General features: G+C 41.9%; 1 protein-coding gene across 1 annotated transcript in view; it reads right to left on the bottom strand.

Annotated features, from left to right (window-relative positions):
- Positions 1 to 26,080, bottom strand: part of agbl4 (AGBL carboxypeptidase 4) — a 355,429-nt gene that overhangs the window by 35,473 nt on the left and 293,876 nt on the right. The window contains exons 7-8 of the mRNA XM_080877453.1: positions 2,838 to 2,927; positions 1,156 to 1,270 (exon numbers count right to left, since the gene is read on the bottom strand). Of these exons, the coding sequence (XP_080733579.1) occupies positions 1,156 to 1,270; positions 2,838 to 2,927 (205 nt within the window). The remainder of the gene's footprint in view (positions 1 to 1,155; positions 1,271 to 2,837; positions 2,928 to 26,080) is intronic.

The raw sequence follows: 26,080 nt of genomic DNA, 5'->3' as shown, positions 1-26,080 counted from the left end.
ACTGAGATTGATTCAGGACAGAAAAATGTAGGCCACAAATTCTTACTCGATTCAGCTCGGCAAGTGTTTGAAGAGAGGAAAAAAATCCTTGCAACAAATACACATGATGCATTATTGGTAAGAAACAGTAGACGCATTAGAAGCAGACTGGGAATGAGGGAAGTGCCTGAACTTGTAATCAAAGTCCGGCTGACCGGCAGCTGAACCACGGATGATGTGGCACGTGCCCCAAACATTAGGCTGCTGTGGCGCCCAACCTTATAGTGTTACCAGGAGTGTCAAATTGCCATAATGGGATGCTTACATCTAAATATGCGCCCTAATCTGCTGTGCTTTGTGACATGTCGATCTTTGACATTTGCTAAAGCCAGTGATAATGACACAGGAGTTACTGATACTGCAGGGCAACTGAGCAACGCAGCCAGCCATGAACAAAATACTCATCCCAGGTTAACTGCAATTGATTATTTGCTCTGCATGTATCCATTTCAGTCTGCTCTCCACTGTGTCCTGCTGAGGTAGCTGTGTGGTTTCTGTGTATGCGTTCTGTGTGTCTGTGTCCACGGATGAGGACTATAACTATTCACCTACTGTCAATATGCTGGTTATCATCACTCAGTGCAAAAACAAGCCAATGACAATAGCCTGAACCATCACCAGTCGCACTGAATGGTATTACTGAGATTGTCACTGTGGGAAGCAACTAAAGAATCCCTGCACATGTATTTTGGGGACAGGGGCAAGGCACCACCACTAGATGGCGTTCACAAACACAGTGGGAGTGTGTTGCATATCTTGGTGAGCATTAGTATTCTGAGGGCTGAGCCTATTAAGTAAAAGGCAATTATGAAGAAGGGAATGAGAGGAGAGGAAAACAGAGGAGAGGAGGATGCCCACAGAGCTGCAGCAGCAGTGTTAAAGACAGAGTGGAGGAGAGGATGGACAGAGAGACAGGCAAAGAGAACAGCCCTACAGCCAAATACTATCTTCTAACAAATGCACTGCTGTGAGCTATATGAATTCATTAAGTTCTCTAAAGGTGGAGTTAAGAGGATATAACCCCACAGAGTGTGATACAAAACCATGTAATGTGTGAGTTCTACTTGGTGTAGGGACGGTTTAAAATTAAGAATTAAAACATGCACATTTGTGTACCTGTAATTGCCCAGGTAGACTCCGTCGGGATTTAGCATGGGGACTATCTTGAAGATCACATGATCTCTCAGGATCTGAGCAACAGGGTGGTGGCTCACCAGGAAGTCAATCACACCTATGAAACACAGGCACACACACGGAGGAAAATAGACTTGAAAAGAAAACCAAAGGCAGGCTGGCAGTTAATTGAGTTTTGAGAAACAAAAGGAGAAGGAAGGACAGCGAGGGGCATCATCAGAATCGAGGGAGGAATAGGAGACGTCAAGCCTAAATCGATACAAATGGAATGGAGCTGACGGCGCTGGAAAAACAGACACACGGCGGACTAAAAGCCAGCTCATCTGATCCATGATAATGCATATGCACACTGAGATAGATAGATAGATAGATAGATAGATAGATAGATAGATAGATAGATAGATAGATAGATAGATAGATAGATAGATAGATAGATAGATAGATAGATAGATAGATAGATAGATAGATAGATAGATAGATAGATAGATAGATAGAGCACACTTTACCTTTCCTTTTCAGTCCCATTACCTATAAACAAAGGAACCCAGCAGGAGCTAACCTGACCACTCTGAGCCGATGGAAAGGAGCAACAGAGCCATTAAATCTTGCTAAAAGACAATTTCCCAAAGGTTCCTAGTTTTTCAAGATGCTTTATTAGTTTTGAGTTACCAGAGCTCAGGAGCAAAGACACCACAACACCACTGTATTTCAGGACTATAGTTCGAGTTGTTATAGAGAAATATAGGCTCAGGTATCTCTTCTGTTAAGTTTCAAGCATATTATACTCAGGTGCAAGGTCAGAATTATAATTCCTTTGTAAGTGTGAAAGGACTGACTGCTCATCCCTTTTCATTACATATAGTTTCCAGACAATATCAGAGATGTGTTATTACTGATCACATGTTGAGCTTTTTTTTTAGCACGATGAGCTAGTCTGTTAATTAGTCTGGTTTAATGGTTTGTTTTGCCTCTATCCACAGCACAGGCAGCCTGTGTGCAGTCCAGATCTGTCTGGAAGCATTTAGTGTTTTATGAAATGAAAAATACAACAAGAGGAGCAGACAAGACCATTGAGATGACAACAACAGCATTTCTCATTTCCAACATTTGACATGTTTACGTTGCACCTTTATTTAAATGTTTACATTTTACACTGTGTCTCAACTTTTTTTTGCAAATGTGATTGTGCTACATTTAACATGTTTGGAAAGAATTTTCCAGTTTGAAAAAGGCTAATGAGGTATAATGTAATAATAATGTAATCTCAGCTGGAGATCAGACATTTTGGTACTCTTGATATTTGTTTTTCTGAGGCTTGTGATAATTTGGTAAACGGGTTCTTTAATAGAAATAAAAAGTTTAAAAAAAATTAAACAAACGAAAGATCTTTAAACAAGGATTTTGAGCCGTTACATCATCTGGAGAAACCACGGATTATAAAATAAATCTTCATTTTTTTCATTTCATTTTCAGGGCGTGCAACGATGATTTTGAATTTTTGAAAAAGTGATGTAAAACATGAGTCAACAGTATCAATAAACATCCTGGTTACTAACAGCAAAATGTATACGTACCGCATTGTGCAGTGCATGCTGACATACGCTGCTGTGCACACAGGTGAGTGGTTCTGCATTTGAATCAATGACCTCCCATTAAAACTTTACCTTGACAAATAAACGAGGCGGGAGACTCTCCGGGGTGAACGCGGGCGGTGAGAAAGACCAGCTTCTTCTCCCGTTCTGCACTCATGTGGTCTAAACAGGGGTAGTGAGAGGAGTTGGCGAGGAGGAGAAGAAAGGTAAAGACAGGGTACCAGAGGGAGAAAGAGGTGGTGCTGTTAATGCATAAAATTCTAGCAGACCTTTAGAGCAACTCCAAAAACTTATTCTCGGACACAAAATAACAATTGAGAGTTGGTATTAAACTTAGATATACATGTAACCCATAAAAGTCCGGTGTGAGAGGTTGGGTCAAAACACAGGCTGACCTCACAGTCTATTTTCAGCCAGATACACATGAATCAATCATCAAACCAACACACGCCACAGAATATTCAATAGATAAGGTGAATTATACATCTATAGGGTCAGGCTCTGCTTGCAACAGGTGTGACCTGATAGAGGTCTTCTTTGAGTTAAGACTTCAGGCTTGCTAAGGAATTCTCTGTGGCTCGACGCTCCACACATACTCCTTGGAGATGTTGTTGCACAGATGTGTTTGACTTTTCTTGAGCTTTTCCGCTTTACTGGTGTATTTTTGCACACACAAGGACCACTAAACCTTTTGAGGTTAAACATCAACATCATATTTCTTCATACCAGTGTGAATGACTATATTCTAATCACCTCAAGCATGATTGCATTACTAATATTGAAAACTAAGCAACATAAAGCTAAATAACATAAAAAAGCCAAACAGGATTTATTCATTCAAACCACAAAGGTTAAAGTTTCGCTGTTTTCTTGGCTCGTGTTTCTCTTCTAATCTGCTGTTGCTAATGGATGAAAGTGATTGCGAGCTTCATTGCGATACACAAACTTAATATCTTATCGATTCTTCCACCTCTTCTGCTGAGCACAGAAAATGCTAATTAGCAACAGGGTATGCACCTTTCCTTCTCTTTAATTCCAATTTAACCTCAGAGCAATGAGTGTGTGCTTCTCTGCGTGTGGGAGCACACGCGTGTCTGTCTGAGGAGTTTGGAGTCGTAAACAAAAAAAGCATTGTTCCATTTAAGCACTCTGCCTCTGATTTTATTTCGCTTTTTCCTCCCTCTGCCCTTCACAGAGACAAATGGCTTTGCCATTCAGGAGTCTCCGCGGAGCGGGGCAGGGCGTTTGTTGTAAATGTGAGTGCTTGCGGTTTCGCTGGCCGCTGGGTGCTCGGTGTCTGTGAAATTCCATCACTTACAAATTCTACTTTGGCCTCGACCCCGGGCCACCGTGTAGGCTCCAGAACCAAGAGCACAGCCATCGCACACACTCAGATACACACACTCACTGTACAGTGCAAAGCTGCAATCAGAAAAGGGAAAAAGGCACACAGCCATTTTCCCTACAGTAAAACCAAGAACCCAGAAAGTTGTGAGCCAAACTGGAGGCAGCTGCCAAGGTCCCGACTGTCTGGGAATTCAACCATCATAGCCATGCTACATTTAGTCTCAGTGCTAGTGTGCCCTTGCTGCTTCATCAAAACAATCTCTTCCAGCAGGCTCCTGGAGCTTACAATGGATGTACTGTTTATCCCACATCGTTCTGTGAGTATCTGTGTGTATGCGTGTGTTTGCTCGTGTGTGTGTGTGAGACTATGTCTCCTCAGGGCTCTCACAAATGCTCCCCAAGTAGTTGTTGTGTTTATGTGTCTGTATCTCTGCATTCCTCTGTATCTGACTGTGCGCAGCCAAGCACTGTAGCACAAAATTAAGTCCCACTATTCCATAGGCACACTGACACCCGCAGGGAACCTGGAGGATACAAGCACCACAGCTAGGTTATACATAAAAGGAAATCGGGCCGAGGTGTGTGTCGCACAAAGGTAACACAAAGGTTAGGGTCAAGTTTCGTTTGAGTGTCGAGCATAGTTGTGCAGAAGCGTCTCCTGACCTCAAGGTGTCAGTAGAGATCAGCAGCCGGGTGGCTGTGGAGCGAGACTGGAAGAGCAGCTTGGAAGACACGAGGAAAAGAGAAAGAGAAAGAAAGGTAGCTTTCTCAAGGCGTCACAAATGATCTCATTCGCCTTTCTGGAAAAATCTTTTTGTTTGTCTTTGCTGACAGTTCTCAGGAATCAAAGTACAAACAGAGAACATTCCTCCACCAATGAATGCTTTTCCTCAAGAGTAGGAAACGTCAAACTAGCATCACTCTCACTTCAGTTGTTTGACAAGCCAAAATGGTTTTTTTGAAACTATAGTTTTATTACAAAGCTGATATAAAAGAAATATAAATCATCAAATAATATAGACATGACAAGTTGGAACCAGCAGGTGACATTATATTTTGCCATAACTCATTAACTTAAGGATTCAACTTAAGGTGCAAATATCTGTAAAAACTGACAGCTGATTGACCGATTTAGTAAACATTTCATAACTATTCTGGGTTGAATTCAAAATCATGGCCAAAAATGGTGATACTATATAAACACACGGATAGTTTTGTCCTCTGTGTCTCATGTTGGCACTCACAGATCAGCCACATGCAGGGGGAAAAAAAGAGGGGGTTTGCTAATTTGCCAAACCAAAATATACATAGCCATAGCAAATGACCACACAGTGCTGGAAATAAGAAACATAAGCATGTGTTAGGATGAGACGGCTGGTGCGTCTTCAGCATGAGAGATGTTTCCATTATGCATTGGTTAGAAATGAATATGTCGGAGGGTTTGGACAAACCATTAGAGAGGCAAAGTTGAGATGATTTGGACATATGATGAAGGAAGGCATGCAGGGGGTCGGTGTGACGTAAGGAGGATGATTCTGTCCCCTAACAGGAGCAGCCCAAAGAAGAAGAAAAAGTAAACAATTATTTTACATATTATGTCACGAGTGGTTTTATTATTGTTGTTACTATTGTTATTCACCCCAGCTGGTCGTGGCAGACGGCCGCCCCACCCTGAGCCTGCTTCTGCTGCAGGCATCTTCCTGTTAAAAGGGAGTTTTTCCTTCCCACTGTCGCCAAGTGCTTCTTCATAGTGGTTGGGGTTTCATATCTGCTATATAGCGCCTTGAAGTGACCGTTGCTTTGATTTGGCGCAATATAAATACAACTGAATTGGATTACATCAATTACCTGCAACTAGTTTAACCATAGTTATTTATTTGGCCTTTTTAATGCGTATATTTCTTTATATATAGTATCTATTTAAGTGTATTAAATTTAGTATCATATTGACTCTACTTATTATATAATTGTATTTGTACATCACTGTTGTGATTTATGTGAAGTGCTGTAATTGTGATCTATCAAAATACAGCACCTACATATGTTAGCGATCCATCAGGCGCCGTTTTTGTGACGTAAATTCTTCATCCCGCCATGGAGACGTGGTCGAGTGCCTACACGTGAAAGGTTATGTTTCTCAATTACGAATCTCTTTAATTTTAACTTCACGGCTCCACTGGCCTGTCACAACAGCTCAGAACATGACAAAAAAAAATCTAAGAGTTAGGTGAGAACGAGAATGGAGGCGTACGCTACAGTGAGAGGGAGGCGGCTGAGCAGGGGGCGGAGGGGGAGTTGACAATGAGTGAGTGAAGGCAGCGGAGGCAAAATTTATGCCCACGCTACCAAATCAAAGAGCTCCCTCAGCATATTTCTCACCTGCCAAAGTCACGAGCCGCACTAACTGCACATTACCGCTCATTCTCTCGCAGCTCGCCAGGAGGAAATAAAAAATTAAAGGATGTCAAACTATGATCAGCTCTGATAAATATGGAAATTACCAGCGAGAAGGAAAGTGCCAGTGAAAAACAACATAAATCTAATGGATTCTGAAGGTCAGCCCTGATTGTGCTGGTCAGCTCTTTCTGTGACAGCAGGCTCGGGAACTTGGGATTCAGTCTCATAAGTTGTGACGTGATGTAATTAACTGAGATCTTCTTCATCGTTCTTCTTCGGCGGGTACAAAGGAAGCCCCGTCAAGACCTTCTGGAAGACATGGCATATATTTAAATACATTTACCCTTCTTTAAGACTAAATTTGATTCAGGGAGATAGAGGTAGACTTAGCTTGTGCTTTAATATTATTGATGTCCAAACTTTCTGACGTAAAAGGCACTAAACTGTGACTATCCTCACTTTACTGGACCCTAAATAGCATCTTTGGTTTTATATTAAAGCAGATGAAATATGGAATATCTAAACACTTTGGCACACTGCGGGGAGGGATAATGTGCTCCTGCATATACTGCAGCCCTTTTCCATATACACAGTTTTTAAAAAAGCATATTATACACCAAGTCTCCAGACCAAGGCCTCCCTATTTCTCTGCCTCCCCCCCTAACTCTGCTCTGTGGATTTTACACTGTAATAAATTAGCCTCTCTTTGGTGAGATGGCAACAAGACACGCTTGAAGCTCTGCTTGGTGTGTCATGTTGAGGATGGGCGCGAGCTGTAAATTGTCACTGGCGTTGAATTTATACAGAGCCTTGGGATGAGCTGCGGTGCTGTATACTGCCCAGCTGAGTGAGACCCAACAAGCATCAAAGCTTTGTGCTTCTTCACCCCCAGCCCACTCCACCTGCTGACACCACCCCTCTGCCACCTCAAGGACAACCGGAGAGACAGAGAGAGGAAGAAAAAGAAAAAGCGGAGACAGAGAGAGATGGCGGTGTGTGCTGAAGAGCAGAGGGCTCTAAAGTGATAAGAGTTTTATGATGCTGTTTTCTTCCCCAGGAATTGACCAGGTCCGCGACTTAAGTTCTGTGTATGTGCATGTGGGTGTGTTTGCGCCTGTAGGTGCTCGAGAGCCTGTGGCGTGTCTCAGATTTATTCATCTCATATTATTGTGGGGAGGCAGGGGTACCGCCAAGGCCTCCCCACACATTAATAAAGCATCCCCTGTCGCTTCACACACCACACATTACACAGCTAAACTCTCAGAGAGGTGAGAAGGGGTGGGAGAGGGAGCGGAGGAGAGACGCCTAAAGGAGGAAAACAGTATGACCGTTACTAATTGTCATGAAAATAGGAATCCTGGTGTTTTCTCTGAACAGACAAAGAAATGAAATCTACAGAGTGGAGGATATTTACACAGACAGGTGTGAGGACGGAAACACAGAGGACGACTGGAAAGATAAAAGGAGAAAGGACGGTGAGGGGGAGACAGAGAAGCAAACAGACAAGAGGCGAAGAGGAAAACAAAGAGAAGCCAAAAACCAGCAAAACAAACACAAGAAACTTTACTCAGCTACTTTATAATTTGCTTAGCGAGTGAATAAGATCGTTGCATAAGGGCATCGCCTATAAACTGCTGCATAAAAACACACTCGCATTAATTCCTGATTGCCCAAGTTAGTTTACCAGTGTAGCTAGGCTGCAGCGATACGAAGCTATTTGTAATCTGTGAAAGCGCAAACTCCCAAATCCACTCTTACGCTTAATGATGCCACTAAAGAAGAAATCAAAAGCAGGAAAGTTAAAGACAGAAAATATGTCAAAGTCATGCTGCACTCTGACATCTTATGGGAGGGATCCTAAAAACTGTTACAGTGGGATGACTTAATGATCTGTAAACAAAGCCAAAATACATCGTTCTTCACCCTCAGCTCAAGATAACTGCGGTCATAACGATAACAACAACTTGGATATATTCCAAATCACTAAATGTGTCAAAAGTCGCCCGGCAGGTTCTTTGTCGGGGTTCGTCTCTACGGCTTCGTTGGCATTCAGTCCAAGTCTTGTACAGAAGAGCGTATCTGAAATTCTTTCGCACCTGATTCATGTCACAACCGATATGATGGCTCTGAGTCAGAAGCTTGTGAAGAAGTCATAGCAAGAACTGAGTGGCGCAGCATTGAAAAAGTACATAATATCAATGTAACTCTGTTACTGCTTACTAGGTAGGGAGCCCTTCTCAGGGTTCATAATGGTTTGCTTTTCTCCCTCAAGCCTGAGCTGAAAGGGAGAAGCAAAAGCTTAGCTGCCTCCATAAAAGCTCAACTGTCCCACTGTCGTACATGTTATTTTGCTGTGTTATCTGAAAATTTACAATGGTGGGTCAAAAATTTTAATTGCTGCCTTTGGCTTTATTTATTGAGCTCACTGTTCAATTATGGGCTACGTCTTGTAAATTGTATTACTCAACATGACAGCGTAATTGCTGTTTGAAAGCCCTCTGTAAATTGGAGAAAAGTAATTTTGAATTGGACGAGGGGGACAGAAAGACAAAGGCAAGTGAGCCAAAGGTAAAAGGGGACACGAAGACATATGGTATGATAGAGTATGTGCTAGATTAAACCGCCTCTACCTCTGAATTCTCCCTTTACAAACTCATCCTGTCGTCTGCTCGTCTCTGCACTCGTTTCCCTCTCTGTTTCCTTCATCCTCTTGACCACCTTGGGTGTGTGTGAAGCTGACGATCGCAATCAAAAGCAGAGATGCATTGGTCAGAGGTGTGTCTGAATGTGTGTGTGTGCCTTTTACAGAGAGACAGCACGGGCCTCGGGAACGGTCAGTCCGACTGGCATCGCATCCAGACGGGAAAGGGGGAGGGAAAAAGTGAAGGAGAGACAAGAAAATTGGGAGAGTCATAAAAGGGATGAAGGGTGGAGGGAGACAGAGTGGTGGCAGCAGAGGAAACCCTCGAGAAGACAGCATGTAAATATGCCAACGGCGGGCCTCTTAAGTGGAGATGAAGAGGCGGCAGGATAAAAAGCACTGAGCACTGTGTGATTATGGATCAATTTGCCGCAATCAAGCCCCCTTATGGCTGGTCCCTGTGAAATGGAGAGATTTCTGCTCTTCAAGGGCAGTCGTGATGACAGTGGAGGTCACAGACGATGGGAGTGACAGAGTGAGACACGCTGACGGGAGGAGACGAGCGTCGGAGGGGAAACGTGCGGTCCTAAACAAGGTGCTAGCCAGCCATCAGTATTCAAGCCTGAGCTGAAGGGCTTTCTAATTATGTTAACTGAGAGGTGGTGGTGAAATGCAGGCCTTTGGTCATCATTGACCACAGAGCAGAGAGCCACCAGTGCGAGCTCTGGTCACATTCTGCCAACAAATGAGCACTCAAGTGGAAGCTCTATGACTCTTCTATTTTATGCACTGTAAAAATTTCTGGCAGCATTTGGAGGTTTTAACGTGTGTGCCGTGTTGCACTGGAGATTTGATGGCATCTGTTGGCTTGAAATCTATTTGTTTTTTCCAAATTCATGTCCTTTAAAACACAGGACATCCTTATTTTTAAATCCTAGGATAAAACAAACTCAGTTATAGGCCAGAAAGGGTTGAGAAAGCCTTCCTCGCGACCACTGTTTGCTTTCGCTTTGATCTATTTTACTCTTTGTCTGGTCTTCAGGGCCAACAACAGCGTGGTTCTCTCATGCCGTTTAGAAGCAGCCCGTATCTCTTTGCAGTCACATGCGGCTTTATGAAAGCCCCTAAGTGTTGAGCATGGGTGCGATAGGCACTTGTCACAGAGGACAAGACAAAGATCCACTAAGAGAGAGACAAAGAGGGAGCTCTTTCATGTATCAAAAGCAATAGGCCCTTTTGGTGATAGGATATGGCCGTCTGGCGCAAAGTCAGAGGCGGGACTGCTTAGGGTTTAAAGGCACTGGTTGCGGGCCTTTCTGAAACTCTGACTTCTCCTCTCTTGGCTTCAGAAAATGATGACAGGAGGAGAGGAACATAAAAAGGAGGGATGGCTGGTCTATGCACGGCATGATACAGAATCAGAGGCAGCCAGTAATAGCCTTTTTTGAAGAATGCGCCACTGAACTTTAAGGGCCGTCTTGCTTGAAAGGACAAGTTACAAATAGGAAGAAAGGAGAGGGAGAAATGATTTCCCAGGGATATACCCCCTACTGCGCTGCCCTATCGCTGCACCGCAGTGTAAGAGTGTGTGTGTACTGTACACAACCGTGTATTCGGAGAATGCAACATACGACGTGCAAGCCAACGTGCAATACGTGCAACACATCTCCGCCTGTTTTCGAGCTCTAAAGAGACGACGAGGACAGAGTTTGTTCTTAAATGTCATTCGGGCCACTGTTGCTTTTAAGAGAAACGGTTACTAAAACCGATCCGACAAGCAGAACAGACAGGCAGTCAGATGTACAGACAGGACTGATGTGTAGTTCTTTATTACTCCGTCTCTTCGTACCTATCAATAATTTCTGAGCCACAACAATACAGTCAGGCTGAGGTAAACAACCGTAGTGCATCCCAGCTTTAATAACTACCATAACACCTTCCAGCTATGTCTTTCATTCTTTTTGTCTTTTTCCTTCGCTTTCTTTTAGATTCTGTCTTCTTGTCTCTCATCTTTTTCTCCTCACGTCTCGACAGCAACACAAAGTTACTGTAAATCACTTTCACTCCTCTCCAACTTTGCTTACACACATACGCAGCATGCAAATCACTCGCATTTCTTTTTTGTTTATGGAAGAAATATATGCAGGCTTTGTGTGTGTGTGATCATGTGTGCATTGCGGCCATCAGCTCGGCTTGGCGGCAGCGACAATGTCATTCAGCAGTTTAGTAACAGGCCATTACCTTGTTAATACCAGTCTAATGGGCGGTCTGCTATTTTAAAAGCACAGCCATGTTTGTGCCATTAACAGCCACTTAGTGCTTGTCTCAAATCAACAGGCCATTGGGACACGCAAAAAACAATAACAAAATAACAGAGACAAAGAGATAATATGCCCTTTTTCTTTATTAAAACCATATTCTATCATAATTCGCGTCAACAATTTAAAGGACACAGTTGCAAAGATGAAAGGAAAGAGCACAAAGAGACTCCACTTCATGCAGCAAACGTCTAAGATTAAACCAATTTGTGCATATGATCATAATATTTAGATGCACTTTTATTTTGCTGCTACTGCTGCTCGGTTCTTTTAGCAGGCTAATATTTTAGCATGTTAACGCTGGAATGGTTGTGTTGGAACATGAAAATACACAAACACATAGATTTAAAAGTAGTACCAGCTTGCAGTTAGTCTTTTTAGTACTACCGCTGGGACTCCAAAAGCCAGATATTTGCAAACTGCATTCCATTTGTTCTTTTGCTTGGTTTGCATTTGAAAGTTTAACAAGAGTTTATCTTTCCCCAAATACTTATGTGCCACATTTCTGCTGGTAGCCTGCCAACTTCACTCTGATGATCAGACTGTGAGTGACTGATGCTTGTAAAACAAAGTGTGTCACATGAGAGGTGCTGACAAGTGTGTTTTTGAGCTTTGGACAAGGCCTGCACAAATGTCTCCCTCCCCCCCCACCCTATTCCCAGCCTCTGTGCTAAGCTAATCTCTTTGTAAGGAGATCCTTAGCTATCTGTCTGTAATATTGCAGTAAATGTGCCATCTAACTCACCGAAAAAGTAAATAGGGGTAAGTCTCCCACCCCACCAAATCTATCCCAGAGGTTCACCCTGGACAGGCCGCCAGTCTGTCGCAGGGCTAACACACAGAGGCTGACAACCATCAATCCATTCTCTTTCACTTATCCTTCTCAGGATCGTGGGGGAGCCTATCCCAGCTAGCATAGAGGCGAGAGGTGGGGTACACCCATAGAGAAAAACAAACATTCACATTCAGTTTCGTATCACCAGGTAACCTAACCTTCATGCATGTTTGTGGGCTGTGGAAGGATGTGGGAGCATGCAAACTCTACACAGAAAGGCCCCAGACTGAATTTGAGGTGAGGTGACAGTGCTAAATACTCTACCACCATGCTGTAACCTAAACCTTACCCAAACATGACAGACATGGCCTATAAAAAAATATCATGCCTTTAGCCTGCACCTTTATCCATGTAGATCTGAAGGGGGGACCACAGATGCTGTCTTCAAAATGACTTTGGTGGATCAAAACCACAATAAAATGATGATAAGATAAAGTCAGTCTGCTATCCTTTTGTGACTGAATCAAATTGGCAATTAAATGCGATCTATGATAACTAATTACATTCAAAGTGCAGCGAGAATTGATCTGAAAGTCAAGTTCAGAAATTCCTCCACAAAAAGTGACGCAGTTGCTGCAGGACAGGTTTTAACTGACACAGGTGTTTGGCAGCTTTGCTGTTATATAAGCATGTAACCAGAATACAACCAGTTAGCAACCAGCTGTATTGAGTCCCCTAGTGCAAAGAGACATGTAGCATGAAAGCTACGGTTATTGGTGGAGAAATATGTTCAATGAAAAAAATGTTCTTTTGAACCAACTTTTAAAAAATCAGTCTAATTTGTTACAGCTAAATTTATTATTTTTACTAAGACTACAAGTTTGATTTGACTGAAAATGTAAATTTGTATTTAAAAAAATCTTTATTTTTCCAGAATCATGAATGTAAATTGAAACAAACTAACTGCTTTGGTAAAACCTGACTCTAATTTTGTTACATGCAATCTTTTAAGTTCATTCAACTTATACTTTTTAGTCAGTGTAATGAAATACCATTTCTACTTATACGTAATTGAAAATTGGTTTATTATGTCCTCATTCAACTTACTTAATAAAGCTTCACAAAAATCTATGTTATTCCTTAAAATATAATAAAACAAAAGCTGTGGTTTTACAAAAAAAGCTGATTTCTTGAAGTTAAAATCAACTTGTTAGAAATGAAGATAAATTCTCCTTTGAAGGACTAAATTTTTATGTTATCTTTTTTTTTTAGCAACACAACAGTTGCGTAGGGCGAAAAGACAAGCAAACAAAAATAAACCAGACAAAATTGAAAAAAAATGATTCCCCATCCCAACCCCCACCAAACCCCTCTTTTTTAACAAAAATATGCCAAATTGAGCAGCTCACCTTTAAATTGGTAATGTAACAGCCTTTAACATGAACAGCATTTCTAACACCGTGTGTTCTCATTGCTTCCTAAATAAAATGAAGATAACACACAGAACCCTTTGAACAATCGAGGGGAAAAAATCAGATGCTGTGGTTCTAATTTCTCTCAAATCAAATTAAATCTGTTCCATCCCAATAACATCTAACAGAAATTCTTTATACTTCTTTCGAGTGTTTCTGATTACAAACAAAAAAATGCAGTGTCCACATGTCTCTCTGGCTAATCCAATGCTTGACACTGAGACTACAGATTCTACGTGTCGTTGTTTTTGTTTCTATCTCCACAAACAGTTTCTGCAGTGCATCAAAGGTGTGTTTAAGAGTATAGATCTGTCTGGAACTGTTCAGCGTATGTTCACTGCTGAAGTGAGGTAATGGGGGGACACAGGAATGTGAGTCACATGACACAATCACCTTTGACTTAAAGATATTTACTTAAGGGCAAACTGTTTCTGTTGGTTTTTCTAGGGTAAGTGAGTTTTAAATTTAGGTAAAGTGAAAAAAAACAAAACAGTTTCAAACCAGAAAACTGAACTTTCGATTGCGACAATATAAAATTTAAATTCAACTAAATGACGTTTAGACGTTTCACTTTTTTCAGTGTTGTTAATCTGTCTGCATTTATGAATTAGACCACACTTATTCACAAACCTTTGGGTGATTCTCTTTTTGCGGCAACATTTTAGCTTCATAACTTTTGGAAAATAAAAAAAGATTTATTTTTTATAGATTTTGTTATCATTTGTTTCAATACTGACATGTTTAACTATATGAAATCCATTACGGTCAAGCTCAGGGATGGATAAAATAGTAATTACAGGTAGTTTCATGAAACATTGCCTCTGAATGTGTTCCACCCTGTTAGGGATGTTTACATATTGACCAGAGATAGTTAAACATATACATATTTGTGCATTTAATGTTCCTGACTTCCACATAAAAATTCCCCTCGTGCCCCTGCGGGTGGTCTATCCTTCATCTGGGGTCTTGCCTGGTTTGAGAGACCCCAGCCTCTATGGATCTTGTGCTCAGAGCTTGTTCCTGTGCTGCCATGATTAGTGCCTCTGTGCTGCTCTTCAGTCCGGCTTTGTCCAGCCACTGGTAGGATTTCTGGATGTCAGCCACCTCCGCTATCTGGTACATCTCCACCTCCGCTGGTGGTACATACTGTGCAGAGGCCTATCCTCCATGATGGTTCCTCCTCTTCCTCGTCATTCTTGGGTTTCTGCTGCCTGAGGTATTCACTGAGCAACATTTCTGTTGTCAGTTGGGGCCATCTTCCTGATGTATTTGTGGATGTTCGTTGTCTCATCCTGGACTGTGGTGCTGACACTCACTAGTCCCCGGCCCCCTTCCTTCCGCTTAGCGTACAGCCTCAGGGTGCTGGACTTGGGGTGAAACCCTCCATGCATGGTAAGGAGCTTTCTTGTCTTTATGTCAGTGGCTTCTATCTCCTCCTTTGGCCAGCCTATTATCCCAGCAGGGTACCTGATCAAGAGCAGGGCATAGGTGTTGATAGCCCACATCTTGTTCTTACCGTTCAGCTGACTCCTCAGGACTTGCCTGACCCTCTGCAGGTACTTGGTGGTTGCTGCTTTCCTAGCAGCCTCTTAATGGTTCCCATTTGGCCAGGGATCCCCAGGTACTGGTACTGGTACTGGTATATATATATATATATATATATATATATATATATATATATTAGGGGTGCAACGATATTCGTATCGATATTGAACCGTTCGATACAGTGCTTTCGGTTCGGTACGCATATGTATCGAACAATACAACATTTGTAATTTATTTTATCAACTTTCCTTCTGACGATGCTGTCTGTGTTGAGCGCTCAGTGAATCTGCGTTCGACTACTCCGCCTAGGCTGCACTGTCGAGCGCAGATCCACTGAGCGCTCAACACAGACAGCATAGTCAGGAGGAAGAGCACAGGGCAAGCTAGCGAGACAGAAGTTAAGCTCTCCTTGCAACATGGACCTCCCCCACTCTCATTCAGATCTGGCGTTTGGAATTATTTTGGTTTTCATGTGACGTATGACCCTGAAGGTAAGCGAGTCATGGACTAAAGTAAAACAGTATGTTGGATGTGCCATGCAATGCTCAATTACATTGGTGTAAACTAGTGTGTTAGCGCAGTTAGCTCGTTAACGTGTTGGCCGTCTAGCCCCACGCACGGGGCGATCGGCGGTAGCTCGTTAACGGAGATTTGCCCTGTTGTGGCGTTAAGGTAATTTCAACGAGATTAACCTGAAAGCACTAGTGGGAACACAACGAATATGACTGCACATTTACGCCGACATCATCCTAGTGCAAAGACAAAAACAACAAGCATGCTACTAACTTTAGCCGAGTCATTTAGACAGCTGTTAGCACATGATTCTCCTTATGCTGCTGAGAATATAGCCCAGAAGAAGCGGATAGTATAGCTTTTATTTTGGAAAGAGACATTTCTCTGTAATAAACTCTCTTTTCCAAAGATGAGTGATTCCTCAATCAGATACAGGGCTTGCAAAATCGCTAGCCCGACGTCCTGGAGCTAGCGATCTTTCCAGTCGGGCTACAAAAATCTCTCTGCCCTGCCCGTCGGGCTATTGTAGGAAGGAAAAATATATGTCAATGCTTTTGCATTCTTTCAGAAATGTAGCTGGGTAATTATGTCATTGGCATCGGTGAGCCACTGTCAATATGTGACATATTGAAGTCGCGTTTGAATTTGCGCTTGTTTTTTTGCTTTCACTTTGCAATGACAGCACTGATCTGTGAGTGATGATAATTTGTGCACCAATTCCTCTGACATCGTCTTATTAATCGTTAGCTTACTATGCAAACATGACAAGTGAAATCTCCCGCAGCAAGCTTAAACATGTGAGAGGTTGATCGCGCAGAGAATCGCTGAGCTTATGTGAGTCCGTGTGTAAAAGTAGCAGGATTTATATTTCAGCTCTGCTGAGCCAAATAAGACAGGTCGGGGTGAAGAAGTGACAGCCAAAGAAAAGCTTACCACAAAACGGAGAAGTTATGACAAATCAGACTATAAGGCAAAAAGAAAGTGCAGCTTTATGGTTTCATGGACAAAAGAATTTCTGTGGCTGCAATATGACGAGCTAAATAACCAGGGCTGCACATAAGTGGTCCGCAGGTGCGCATTCGCTGTCAAAATAAAAAACGCGCACAAGGGTTAGGGTTAAATTTAAAAACTGTACTTTTGAGTTAAAATATATATTTATAATTTTAATAAATGACAAATTAAAAAGGCATGAACATTTTTTTGTATCGAAAAAATATCGAACCGTGACACCAAAGTATCGAACCGAACCGAACCGTGAATTTTGTGTATCGTTGCACCCCTAATATATATATATATATATATATATATATATATATATATATGTGTGTGTGTGTGTGTGTGTGTGTGTGTGTGTGTGTGTGATTCTTGGGCTCGCTGTCCCTTTAAACCAAGCGTTCATTTTAAAATTTAATGATTTGCATTGTGGGAGTTGTTTTTTGTCCACATGACAGAGGCAGCTCCCCGGGGTTTGACTTAGTAAAAAGATTGATGTCCCCACAACATGAGTAACACACACACACACACACACACACACACACACACACACACACACACACATAAAAATAAAAAAGAGAGCAAAAATAAATATGTTCCGTTTGTTCCCAACAGCAGTATTTTGTTTCCGCTTGTACACTTTCTGGCATTTTTTATCCTTGACAGTTGTGTGTTCCATTTTAACAGCTGCAGTCTGCTCTTCTTAGTTGGCTGAACTCCTCTCATATAAAAAACAAACTGTGTGCCATGCACTCTGCTGCACTGGTTTAAGCAGCGAGCTGTCCACACAGACAAACGGGCTATTGTTACATCTGCAGCTTGTAAAGACAGCTTGGATGGCAAAGGCACCAAAACACTGGAGAAAAAGCAGTTTACTCAGAGTTTGCTCAGTTTAAACTGTAATCTATGTTTTTAAAAAGGTTCAGTTTATGCCGCTGCCCCGAACAATCTGAAGGTAAAGTGTAAAACAAGATATACTTCATTGTAAGAAGAAAAAAGCATAACATATAAATCAAAATGAGTAAATATTGCTTGATATATAATAATAATAATCGCATTTTTCCAACCGAGTTATTTAAATAAAAACAGCAAACTTGCCAAACTATAGCCTGCAGGCTTTTCTAATTCCATTTTAACATCTCAAAGAGAATCATCTTTCTATCAGAATCAGTAGCTTCTCTCTGAAGTCTTAGAGGAAGTTCTGGGCAAGAAGTCTCGCAACGGAGGCACAGTCCATTTCGGCGCATCAATCGGTTACACAGACTTTGAACTCGGTTGTGGGTATGTTCAGCTCTTTAGTGATTTCCAAAGCTTTCAGCTGAATATCAGCTCCAGTTAGAGGCATTTCTTCATTCCGCTTTTCAGACAGATACTCGCACGCGCTCCTGTCAGCCTCTTGAAAGCGGCCCGTTTTTGGATGTTGGAAAGATTTTGCATGAATCTTTAATATTTTTAAAGCTGTCGTTTGGGATTTGCCATCTTGCCAGTTGTTTGATGAGTCTGGCTCATTGATCGCTGTGATCCTGATTTGGCATCAACATTCCCACTGGTTGCCCTTAGCGCAAATTACTTTAAAAGCCACTGTTGTTTAATGAAAAGGAGGGGAGAAAAATCAATGTGGTGCGATGGCATGTCTGTCAATCCAGTAGCCAAATGAATTCAACATGGCTGCGGTTAACGTGCAATAACGTTAAAGTTTTTCCAAAAAATGTGACACTTGTTCAAACATAATCTGATGGAGTCTGATGCTGATGCAGGAAAATGTGGTAAAAGTCTCATATGAGAATATTCGTGATCGTGAATCCCTGCTGACAGGATAAAGACGCGCAATGGATCATTTTTAGGCTTAGCAAAATCTTTAAAAGAAAATATGATCCAAGCTGGACTGAGTGTGTTCCAATCCAGGTCGGGAGGGGCCTGGAAAAAATCCTTTATTCATTTGCTTTCCTTTAATGGCAAATGGATAACGAATGCATTCAGCCTCCTCCATTAATGCGGGAATCCAGTCCATAGATAAACAATTTGAAACAGAATAATCAAAACAACATGATTGTACAGTAGTAGCCAATTTCTTTCCCAGGCTGAATATATTAGCATACTTGAATTACACTGATGGTAAACTCTGCATTCTAGTCCAAATATCAGCGTAGTAAAAATAAAAGAACAGATTTAATTTTATCCACAGGACAAATTGACAAGTTTTGGTTTTGTTTGTAGGATTTAGAAAAAAAATCTAACAGTTATCCGTTTCACTAATCTCTCTGTAAGTTAACTTGAAAGGATTTAAACGCAGCGTATCACCTGCTGTTAATACAACTCCCCGATAAAGCTGACATCAAATGTCTCAGATAACATCGCTGCTTATCTCTGGAAATTAAATGTCTTACAGAATGTCTTGAAAAATTGGACTGTTGTGTAACTGCCGAAAGGGTAAAAAAGCTGCTGCGGTGAAACCGAATAGTGGAAGTGAATTTTTTCAATGAAACCCGCGACACACGTGTGCAGCTCAGAGCAGCTGCGTGGCCGCCTTCACACCCACGGCGAAAAACCAAACTTGCACATGTGAAATGAAACCAGCTGAAACTGTAACTGCGCTCCTGACGCCCTTTTGCGTCTTTCTCCTCCCACTCCCGATTGGCTCGCCTGATGCAATAACTGCGTGACGGTCGGTGTAGAGTTAACGAGGTTGCCATGACAACGTGCAGGGCTGCGTTGGGATGGATGCGTGTGTTTGCGTGCGTGCGTGCGTGCGTGTGTGTGTACTTTGTTTGAAGTGACAGGCCTTTTCGGCAGCTTTGATCAGGGAAATGTTTGTAGTGGGGGCAAATCTGGAGAACAAACAGGACTTCAGAGAGATCAGCGATCTGTGCAACGCTCACACGTGCGTACGCACAAATACACAGACACGAGCTGAGAAGAAGAAGAAGAAGAAGTCAGCTTTGTGAATAAAATCAGAAACACACAGACAGCTCCTCTGCTGAAAATCTTTCCCGCTGACTCCTGTGACGGGATACGAGAAGTAGCCGTAACTTCAGGCTGACTTTCCTTTCCTGTTCTTTCCCTCTCCTTCACACACTCGTGGCTGAAGTTTTTCAAGAAACACGCCCAGAAGAAGTGATCTAGAGCACAATCTGTGCACGTGTGCTTTTGCCACCCCTGCAGGGCCAGTATAAATCAGTATCGAGGAGAAGCCAGGTGAGTGCTTTAGCAGCCAAGGTGTCATACATGGGCCCCGTGCTCTTCTATCACGCTATACTGATCAGTAGCATGTGTGCCCGTATGTCAGCTAACTGCATGTGTGTCTACGCATGAGAGGATTAAGTCAAACAGGCGAGCCAGGAGCTGTGATTCAGACAAATACGCCGCGCCGCTCCCGACCCCTGCCCAGATGGACAGCACTGTAGCTATTCTCAGAGCCACAAGCACATTACTTAGTCCCCAAGGTAGGAGGATAAGTCATCCGCTAAGGTCGCAGGAGGCGTTATGTCTCTCACCGCAAGTAGTTCAGAGTTTGAAGAATGGAGCTACAAGGCCGAAACAGCAGCTCCACAATCAGAATGATAAAACGTGGCAACGCGGTGAAGAAATCCATAAAATAATCTCCCTCTGATGGGTCTGTCCGAGGCATCACACGCCAGACAAAGATGGATACGGTGCTATATTTTACTAACAGTACAGACTGTGTACTGTTTGAGAGAACATTTATTGAAAAAAACAACCTTATTGTCCCCCTGGAGATGAAAGGGTATTTCTTCTGATATGACTTTTACAAACATTTTTCAATCCTGAGGTTGTAACTTTTTTTTTTTTATAAGATGAAACAATTAACTAGTTTTTACACATTTTTTGATTAGAATGCTTCAACCCTTATTGTATATTAACAGTAGATACAGATTTCTGCAATTTCTCTTATGTAGCATTTAAAAGTAAAAATTCACTACAAGTAACGTACATAGTAAAAAAGGATATAGTTAAACAGGTACTGGGACAGTAAGAGTCTACAGTAAGCTACAGCTTGTGGCTCTTTGAAGATGTGCTAAACTTTCCTTCTTGGTAAACCTTACAGGTAAGGCTGGATCAGGTGACCTTGAACCACACCTTAGTTATGCTGTTATAGACTCATGTGATGCCCTCATCACTTCTTCTCCACTCATCTCCTTTCACAATTTTATATACCACTACAGCATGTCATCAGATCTCTGTCTCCCTGTGCCCTCTTTTCTCTTTCTCTTGATCCCCCCAATCCATCGCCCCTCACCTGGATTCACCTAGATCAAAGCTTTTAATGGGAAATCATTCAAAACTTTTCGAGATATTTTTTGTGAACCTTTTGCTGGTGCTTGAGGAAAAAAATCAGGGGATCACCAAAACTGGTAAAGTTCATTGGCTGGCCACAGTGTTGTCAGAATAAAATGTCTTGGCACTCTAATGAAGAGCTGTTGAGCTATTTTGCTCTGATCTAAAGTGGTGGACTGACCGCTGTGTGACATTACCATCCCTCGAGCAATGCTGCTAGAAAGTTGAAAGAAAAATGTAAAGGGCATCGGTACAGTAAACCCTTCATCTCTGAAATAGGTGAGGATAAAATAAATCTACTTTGTGTGAAAATAAGTCAATTTTAATTTAAAACATACATAAATATTCATTAGCTCTAACATCGTCAACAACGACAAAGATGAGTAAAACATGTGGACCAATCTGCTTTTTCCCCATTATTCATGGAGGCTGAGTGAGGTCAAGAAACAAGCGAGTCAGGTGGCCCAATCGCACCCAGAGAAGCGGATCTTAAAGGGAGCGGGCTGGAAAATCGTGATGCAATATTAATTGGTGATGGTGCGTGCCAGGCTGTGCAGGGTTGTCTGGGGTTTGTCTCCCCGAGGAAAGGCTGTCAGGAGCCAAGAAAGACAGGCGGGATGAGTCCCTGACCTTGTCTGTCAGCTGGTGGAAGAGAAGAGTGCTGGGAAAGGAGACCCCCAGTCCCACTGACACTCAGATCAACACTCTGCCAGTCTACGGCAAGCCTGCTGGGACACACCCCAACGACCAGACAGACAGAATGACACAGTGAGCAAGACAGAGAGAATGAATGTAATCTCTCTGGTTGAATAAAACTTTATGACGCTGTCCAATTGTACGGCATGATACTTTGTACTTGGAAAGAGGTTACTGATTACTTTTTAACAGTTCACCCACCCCCGATGCAGACACATGGGAAACACAATGCACTAAACGAGAAGAAGAAAACAAACCGTTAAAGACAAGAAACAAGTCTGCATTTATTATTTTACACTAAAGCAACAAGCGGTTTTTGATAGCAGTGATGATGGAGGGAGCAAACAAGGCAACACAAGCATATGGGTACACACAAACACTGGACACATGTCAGCTCAAATTAACCCTCTTTGTATTTCTGTCACACTTCCTGTCACCAGCAGGATCTCGACTACAGTAGGAACAGAACAGGACGCCGGATTAAATCACTCTGTACCTGAAAAATGTAAATTTTTTTCCACTTTGCACTTTTAATTTTTGATTTTGATTTTGTAATCCCCTGTGAGAAAAAAAAAGATCTAGTGGGTTGATTTATCAGTGACACAGACTTCCTGTTTAGGTTATCCAACAGTGCGTCACGCTGACAGCGTCACTGAGCCGCCCTGTCTTCCTCCCGAGCATCTTCCAGAGAGCTTGTCTAAGTTTATCTGCTCTGTGGGCAGCGGCAAACTCACCGCCGCTGCTGAAAGGTTAACAAGTCAGTGAATGTAAAACAGAGAAACCTATCACAGAAGCCGAAGATCTTCCAAGTGCGCCACTTGAGTACCACGCAGCAGTGAGTGAGATGACATATAGACGCTTACATCCCATCGCTGCCACTTTAACCCGCAATTAAATTTTGCGGCGGGTTTCGGTAACATCAGTTCTTCAATCCTGAAACAGAGGTTTGTTGATGTGTGTGCCAAAGACAGAGTGAAACATCACGCCGTAATGCTATTTCCTTGAGTCTGACAAATGAGGCCCTGACTGCACTCGGTACTTGGCAGTTTCCTATGAAAGAATGCATCAATCCAATTGGCTTTCCTGCCCCGCCTGTCACAGCCACACATTTTCCCTCCACTTGTGGCATGTGCACGCTCGTGTACAGAGAAGAGACATAAAAACAGGAATTACATGTCACAGCTACGCCACCTCTCACAGTTCCTATCCTGTGTTCTTCACTAGTCTTTTCTAATCCATCCCCAACACCTCGCGCTGGATCCCCGCCTCTCCTTTTCCCTTCGCCTGTCTTCCCCTCCTACTTTCCCGCTTCACCCCCCCATCTGAGATCAACACCTAGCTGTGTGCAGGTGCAAGGCTGCTGGCAAACTGTCAGCTTGAGTCTCCTTTACTTAAACACACACACATATATGCACACACAGACACACACACGCAGCTTGGCTTCCACACAGGCGCTTCCCACTCTGTGAATTGGTCTCCACACAGAGAGCTAGATTACACTTTCACTGTCAACACATAAAGGAAGAATAACAGCAAGTGTGCTAAAGGTTGGAAAACACAGGCTGGAGATGCAGAAGGAAAATATCACAGAGAAAGAAAAAAAAGGAGAAAATTGATTATATCAGGGTGAAACTTCAAAAAGCACTGCAACTGCAAAAAAGAGCGTTTTAAAATCTTCATGCATTCATGTGCTTCAGCCACACTGATATTATCTTTAGTGCAGATACATACATATACATAAAGTCACAAAAACAGAGGGTAGTATTTACCTTCATCCCGTCACATTTTACTTCTTCATGATTGTTTTCCATTGATTTTTTTAAAATATATTAATGAAGTTGAATTAATGCTTAAAAAGACAGCAGAGACAGTACAAAAAATAGTTTTACAAACCAATTTTACAATGAATTGAATATATATTTAATTTTTATCATAGATCTTTATTTAGGAATTTCTGAGCAGATGCCACTTTTTGTGCATTTTGACTTCACGTGCGCCACTAGATTCATTAAACAGATGTAGTTACTTGTAACTTAAAGATGAAGTGAGACAAAAGACTGCAATGAGCTCATAAAATGCAACATGTTGCTATAAGTTCATTTATTGTATAACATAAATAAGTTACATAAGGAGCTTTGTGTACCGTCAACCAGCCTTAACATAAAAAACCTACTTAAGCATTCATGCCTCAATAATAATAGTAATAGTAGAAAAGCAGCCATTTGCTGTATAACGAGAGCCTTTACTTTTGATAGTTATTACCTTTGTACTCATAATTAGTCAGTTTTACTGGTGATGCTCTTTTATCATATCTGGGACTCTCCACCATTTGACCTTAGAACTGAAGAAGCTTCTCGGATGAGAGGTGAAACGTCTTCAAGTAACTTAAAGAAGTCCAGACGCTTTTCTTTGCAAGCTCCTTTGACTACGATGACCTGGATGACTGAGAACCTTCACAGACAGATTATTTCTATGACACCGCTTAAGCAAAGGATCTGAATACTTACCAATGAGAATTTTTTCTTGTATTTTTCAGAAAAACATTGTTTGAGGATTCATAAAGGCACCATTACAACTTTGTTTTGTGGCTGTTATAAATATACTGGATGAAATTACTGTTAAAGTCTGAGAAAATGAACTGATTATATAAAGTGTATAATTTTATTTGATCAAATCATTTTATAAACTTACGCTGCCAAATATTATTCTTACTCTTATCATTTATTCTTTATTTTTTGAGCCTGTGTCTTGATTGTTCTTGTTAGCTTCAATCAAACAATGAGAACGGACTCCATAGATAAGATTTAAATGATTACATCAACAGTAATGACTCAATATTAAACTTAAAGAACGAAGGTATTTTAATATAACTTTATTATACTGATTCAAAAAGCAATTAGGTTTGATAAATGATTTCCTGTGTAGCACTAACACACACGCGCTGATCCGTGCACACTCTTGCGTAAACTGTGCGGTGACCTCCAGAGCTGTGAACATGGAGTCAGTGTCAGCCTGCGTGGCCTAGGGTCATCTGACAGCTCTAAACAAGACTCTCATTAACACTAGGCCATTAAAAGCACCTGCTGGCAGGGCGTTTGCGCGTGTCTGCGTGGTGTGTGTTTGTAATTCATAGCCATGAATTTGGGGTCCGGGTTGACGGTGAGCAGAGAAGACAAGTGTCAGTTTGTTCTTCAGCCACATATCCCATCAGACAGCAGCGCTGCGCAAAGCACCGATGTGAGATGTTAGAGACTGATGGACGAGTGGAGACATTTTACAGCAGCAGCGACGATTGTTCAATCCATCTGCAGGAGTTATGTGGTGATGCTGCTAAAGCAGAGCCTGAACTTCTTCTACTTTTACCATAACAGACATAAATAAAAGCTTGTTTGCCATCGAAGGGCTTTTAGGGTGTGCAGGTGGTAAAGAGGGCACACTTAGATTCATTGTCTGGAAACAAGAGACCAACAATACTGTTGCTTCTAATGAAAATAACACATTTAATAATAATTAGACATAACAATCCACATTTAGTATGAAAGTTGAGGGATTATCTTTTTATTACATCAAGTTATTGTTTCAGAAATTGGTCGATAATATTGCTTAAATGGGGCTTTTGTACACTGAGCACTCGCAGCATGTGTATTTCATCTTTATTAAAGTGATAGAACGTGCTTTCTTTTGACAGATTAGATAAGGTGAGGCACAGCCTGAAATACACCAAAACAGAATACCCACCTCAACCACAGCCTGTTTAACCTGCTACCATCTGGCAAGCACTACCACCAGACTTCCAAACAGTTTCTTTCCTCAGGCTGTGAGACTGCTGAACTCATCCTCCACACTTTGCTATGAGTAATAGCTTCATTCTATGACTAAATTACATATTCATCCATATATAATTATTTTTTAAAGTAGCATAAAGGGAGTATGCTACACAACCGTAGGCGTGATGAGAATAGAAATTAATCATAACTGTCACATGTGTTTATTTTCACTTTCATTTTTTTCACTTCCAATGTTCATCGATACTAACGCGTTTGGTTAAGCATGTATGCGTGTTTGCACGACGGAGTGCACAGAGTGCATTTGCTGCGAGTGTGCTTCCGTGTGCATGTGTACCAGGGTTCGCTAGAGATGCTATAATTTATCCCACCTAATTAATTATAGTCCAGCACTGAGAAGAGTTATACTTGTCGCTCAATCGGCTCCTCATTCAGTCAGACGACAGGAGGAAAGACCCAGATAAACTCCTGGAGCCTGAAAAGAGCACAGCTTTCTTTTCTTTTTCTTTTTTTGAAGTCTCCTTCTCTTCTCGGGCT

This window comes from Rhamphochromis sp. 'chilingali' (assembly GCF_963969265.1).
Source record: "Rhamphochromis sp. 'chilingali' genome assembly, chromosome: 3".
Taxonomy (NCBI): domain Eukaryota; kingdom Metazoa; phylum Chordata; class Actinopteri; order Cichliformes; family Cichlidae; genus Rhamphochromis; species Rhamphochromis sp. 'chilingali'.
Note: the sequence above shows the minus strand (reverse complement) of the source record. Positions and strands in the feature narration are given on the sequence as shown.